Source organism: Salmo salar, chromosome 22, assembly GCF_965601325.2.
Source record: "Salmo salar chromosome 22, fSalSal1, whole genome shotgun sequence".
NCBI classification, from domain to species: domain Eukaryota; kingdom Metazoa; phylum Chordata; class Actinopteri; order Salmoniformes; family Salmonidae; genus Salmo; species Salmo salar.
The window spans coordinates 31,073,750-31,078,423 of NC_138312.1; the positions used below are offsets into that span (position 1 = coordinate 31,073,750).

At 44.1% G+C, this 4,674-nt stretch overlaps 1 protein-coding gene across 1 annotated transcript; it reads left to right on the forward strand.

Moving 5' to 3' along the window:
• The first annotated feature begins 479 nt into the window (after positions 1-479).
• LOC106583216 (coiled-coil domain-containing protein 174) lies at positions 480-4,392 on the forward strand. Its single transcript, XM_014167135.3, has 11 exons — positions 480-632; positions 997-1,098; positions 1,216-1,316; positions 1,448-1,506; positions 1,770-1,920; positions 2,057-2,152; positions 2,300-2,436; positions 2,644-2,738; positions 2,867-3,014; positions 3,160-3,309; positions 3,545-4,392. The coding sequence occupies exons 1-11, from the start codon at positions 591-593 to the stop codon at positions 4,171-4,173; spliced, it is 1,710 nt and encodes a 569-aa protein (XP_014022610.3). The 5' UTR covers positions 480-590; the 3' UTR covers positions 4,174-4,392.
• The last annotated feature ends 282 nt before the right edge of the window (positions 4,393-4,674 follow it).

Here is a 4,674-nt window from a genome sequence, read left to right on the forward strand (position 1 = left end):
GTCCATCTCTGATATACATGTGCCCCTCTATTACATAATCAACTGCATGTTCAAGAGCCTAAATCCATGATGTGATTAACCCAAAACAAATTTGGCAAACATTGAAAGCATCTAGTGGTTAGGATTCGGGGCTGCCACGGCCCGAACATGCATTTGGGCTCCCGAGTGGCGCAGCGGTCCATGGTACTGCATCTCAGGACTAGAGGCGTTATTCCAGACCCTAGTTTGATTGTAGGCTGTATCACAACAGGCAGTGATTGGGAGTCCCATAGGGCAGCGCACAATTGGCCCAGCGTTGTTAGGGTTTGGCTGGGGTAGGCAGTCATTGTAAATAATATTTTTTTCTTAACTGAATTGCCTATTTAAATAAAGGTTAAATAAAAATAAAACATCTATAAAAGTAATAATACAAAAAATAGACACGCTAGGTTTCTTACTCCACACTAGTAGGTGGCAGTCTTGAGTCTACTTAGCTAGCTACATCCCTCCGGAATGATCACGTGACCCAAACAGCACGCCTTCTTCGAAGTTGTGGATTGTTATTTCACTAGGTTGCTGGTTGTGAGCTAATATATCGAAATCTAACAGCCATGGATAAAAAGAAAAAGCAATATGCCGTGACTGCTTCATCTGTGAGTTGTTCAGAATAATTAATATTGTCATATTGTCTCTAATGTTGCTTGTCATCAGTGTGTGAACCATAGCTCGCTAGTTAGTTAACGGTCGCTAGCTAGCTAGCCTAGTCACTACCCTAACGTAGGAAGCTAGGCTACTTTCTGCTGACATCTTAGTCAGCAGGCAAACTAACAATGTTATAGTCAAAGTAAATGTAAAAAAAATAAAGCACTGTCTATTGTTGTCGAGGTTCATGGGTATTCAAATGGTGACACGACTTATTGGGCTAACGTTAGTTGCTATCAGTTTAACCACTAAAATGGCGACCACACTGCTACGTTACAAATTTCAATGGAGAATACATCACACTCTCATCTGCAGCTGGTTGATCTCAAGGCTGAACTCTACAGGAAACAAGAGCAATTCAAACATGAAAAATTGGGGCAAGATGCTGGAACTAGTACCAAAGCCCCCAAAATCAAGGTATGTATTGAACATTGTACAGGACAGAGACATGTAATGAACAGGATACCACACATTTTGACCAGCATATCCTAACTTTGTCTCCATAACATCCATTGTGTTATTTTCCCTGTGTAGAAACCTAATGTTTGGATCAAACAGAATGAGGGTGTTTCAGAGCGGGCTCAGAAAGATGTGGAACTGGTGGCAGAGGAAGAGAACAACCTTGACAAGGCAAAGTGAGTACAAAGTGTACTACACGCTGACAACATGTTTACTGCACCATAACTGACTTCTATTAGGTCTTTTTTTGTAGTATAGCAAAAGTCTCTCATTGCTGCTTGTCTTCCATGTCTCTCTTTTCCTGCAGGCGCAAGCTAGAGGAGAAGGCAAAACTGTATGAGCAGATGACCAAAGGAGACTTCCCTGGTATAGTGTTATTTTACATTTACATTTTAGTCATTTAGCAGACGCTCTTATCCAGAGCGACTTACAGTAGTGAATGCATACATTTAATTTCATGCATTTTTTAAATCTTATTATTATAATTTTTTTTGTACATGTTATGTCGTTTGTGATACTGTACAAGAAATGCTGTCATATTCTGTATGTAAAGTTGACATGTGAAGGCCCTGCAAATGCCTTTTGTTTTTCTCACATTGGAATTACTATCCTCTTTTCCAATGTGTCAGATGAGGAGACAGAGGGACTTTTTCTGGTGGATTTCACCCAGAAGATTATTGACAAGAAGAGAGAGAATCATGCCCAACGAGAGAGTGAGAGAGAGGATAGAGAGAGCTCCTCCCCCCCCATCCCACCCCCTGAGAACCCTGGCGAGGAATGGTAATGTATCTACAGCACATGAAGCCCCAAACTACTGTATGTCTCATCTATAGCAGAATCGGAGTATTGGACTGTAGATGCCATTGAGCGGTCGAGGGTTAGGAATTAAAGTAGCCATTTACTGATTTCTACTCAGGGTGGACTATGTAGATGCTTTGGGACGATCTCGGAGATGCATGAAGAAAGACCTACCAGGGTTCAAGAAAATGGACAAAGACTTTCAGGGAAAAAGGTATATTTTACTCTGATCAAACCTGGAAATGAATGTAAGCTTCTTTTTAGAAGAAGATGTTAGTACCGATAGTGTTGTTCTGGTTATTCATTTTTTATATATTTTTTTGTTAATGTTTTTTATGTGTTCTTGTTTTTATCTACACAGACATGACCCGGCTGAGAAGGACCTGCTGTCAGAGGACATGCGTAGAGAGCTGCAAAGGCAGGAGTGGGAGAGGGAGGAGGAGGAGGCCATGAACAGACCTGTGGGTCCAATCCACTATGAGAACATCAGGGAGCAAGGTTAGCAAGACACCTGTTACAGAGATACATCATCAAATCAAACGCTATTTACTGTACATTTTACAGCAAACCCAGAGAGGTGTGTTCTCTGTGGATTATGGATTGACTTGTGCTCTTCTCCACTCTCTCTGATCTCCGGCCTCTTCCATCTCCATCTCGCAACCTTCTATTTTTCCTCTCTGTTATCTTTCCTTCTGTCAACGTCAGAGGCCCGTGAGCTGGGTGTGGGCTACTTTGCGTTCTCTCAGGACCAGGAGCAGCGCAGGAAACAGAGAGAGACCCTGGACATGCTCAGAGATCAGGTGAGTTGCTCTCAGCCTTGGCAACCCCCGAGATTAGGACCTTACTTATATTATGTATCAGTTAATTTAAATGACTGAGTTTGAAGCAGATTGTCAATGTTTTTTTTCTCTCCCTTTCTTTTTCATAGACAACAGACCAGCGCAGTAAGAGGGACCAGCTGAAGGAGAGGAGAAAGACTCTGCTGGATGCTCGGCTGGCCAAGGTGAGGCAGAGGAAGATGAAGAAGGCCAAGCTGGACGGAACTGAGGACGACCAGGGAGATGAACACAACCAAGGTTAGAGGAAACTCCCACAACAATACTGCATCAGGGACAATGATAACTGATCACGCTAGATTGAATGGCTATGACTACTGCTCTGTATACTTTGGGCTGTAGTGAATGCTATTGTAAGTGTTATCGGTTGTATTGCTTCTCTCAGAAGGGAAGGAGGACCTGATTGGGCCCCTACCCCCATCAGGTGGAGCACCTGAAGAGGCCCCTGCATTGAAGAAGGTGGTGGTGGAGATCCAGGAGAGGAGGGACACCAAGCCAGGAGTACCCCACGTCAGAGAGTGGGACAGGGGCAAAGGTAAACGCTACTCCTTGTTTGGGGCTGACACGATTGGCATGGGTCTTTTTATAATTAATGGTAATCATTGATGTATAACACGACAAATTAGAGCAGGAGAGATCTAGGTGTAACCAGGGCCTGTCATCTCTGGCAATTTCCTCCAGTGGGACACTGATGACTGGTATGCTGTCGGGGGTTAAGTCATTAACTAACTCTCTTCTCTTTCCAATATGACAACACATTCCTTTCATAGTGGACTTTTTTGGCGAGTGGACGAGTCGGCGGCGGGATGAGAGGGAGTCGGAATTCGCCCCTCCCTCTGCGTACTTCAGCAATAATAAAAGACAGAGCTATGGGAAAGAGGCCAAACGTGAGAAGGACAAACCCAAAATGGCCTTCAAGTGGTCAGAGGGGCAGGGTGGAGGGTGCAAGGTGCCCCAGGCCAACCCCAAAAGTACTCCTGTACCCCAGCCAAGTACCCCTGTACCCTCACAACCTCAACCCACACCATCCCCTGCTCAGCCCCAAAACACTGTCCATCTCCAAAATACACCTGCACCTCCAGCCCCTCAGTGCCCCCCCCAACCCCCACCTCAGTACCCCCCCTCCCAACAGCCCCAACCCCAATATACACCACCTCCACCACCACAAACACACCCTCAGTTTGATTACCCATTTCAGCCCCAATTTGCACATCTACCCTTTCATCCCCAGTATCCCACTCCACCTCACCTCCAGTATGCAGCCCCACCTCACTTCCCCCCTCAATACACCCCACAGTATCCCCCCCAGCCCCAAACTCAGCCCCAGTGCCCCCCTCAGACCCAGCCCCCCTCCCAGAGCCTGGATGACATGCTGTCCTTCTACAAAAATTATTCTTGATCCTCACAGACATGTCTCACACAGGTGACACACACCTGTATTAATCTACCCTAACACACAAACAACGTCAATGTGTGTTAGACTATAATGACATTACCATGATCTTTGACCCCTCAGAGGGCACCAAAGAGAAGGAACCATTTTTGTAATTTGACCTGGGATCTGTAACCTGCTTTCTTTATTTATGATCTGTTATTAAAGGATAGCATTTTCATTTGACATTGTGTTTTCTGATTTGCTATATTTGTGATTCAAGGCACTTGTCTATAGCTAAAGATGTCTGTTTAATGGATTGATGCATGACTGAATCAGTCCATAGTTCATTTTGTTTAGACTGGTGATCTTGTTAATGTTTGATGATTGTGTTTTGAGACCCCTTGACTTTTTCCACATTTTTAATACATTACAACCTTTTAAAATTGATGATTTAAAAAATGTTTTCTCAATCTCCACACAATACACCATAATGACAAAGTGAAAACAGGTTTTTAGAAGTTGTAG

Excerpts from the sequence above, each read along its gene's own strand:
- LOC106583216 (XM_014167135.3), top strand. The coding sequence starts at position 591 with ATGGATAAAAAGAAAAAGCAATATGCCGTGACTGCTTCATCT. Across the intron at positions 1,507-1,769 it reads GACCAAAGGAGACTTCCCTG|ATGAGGAGACAGAGGGACTT; the intron begins GTATAGTGTTAT and ends CCAATGTGTCAG. Across the intron at positions 3,015-3,159 it reads GGGAGATGAACACAACCAAG|AAGGGAAGGAGGACCTGATT; the intron begins GTTAGAGGAAAC and ends TGCTTCTCTCAG.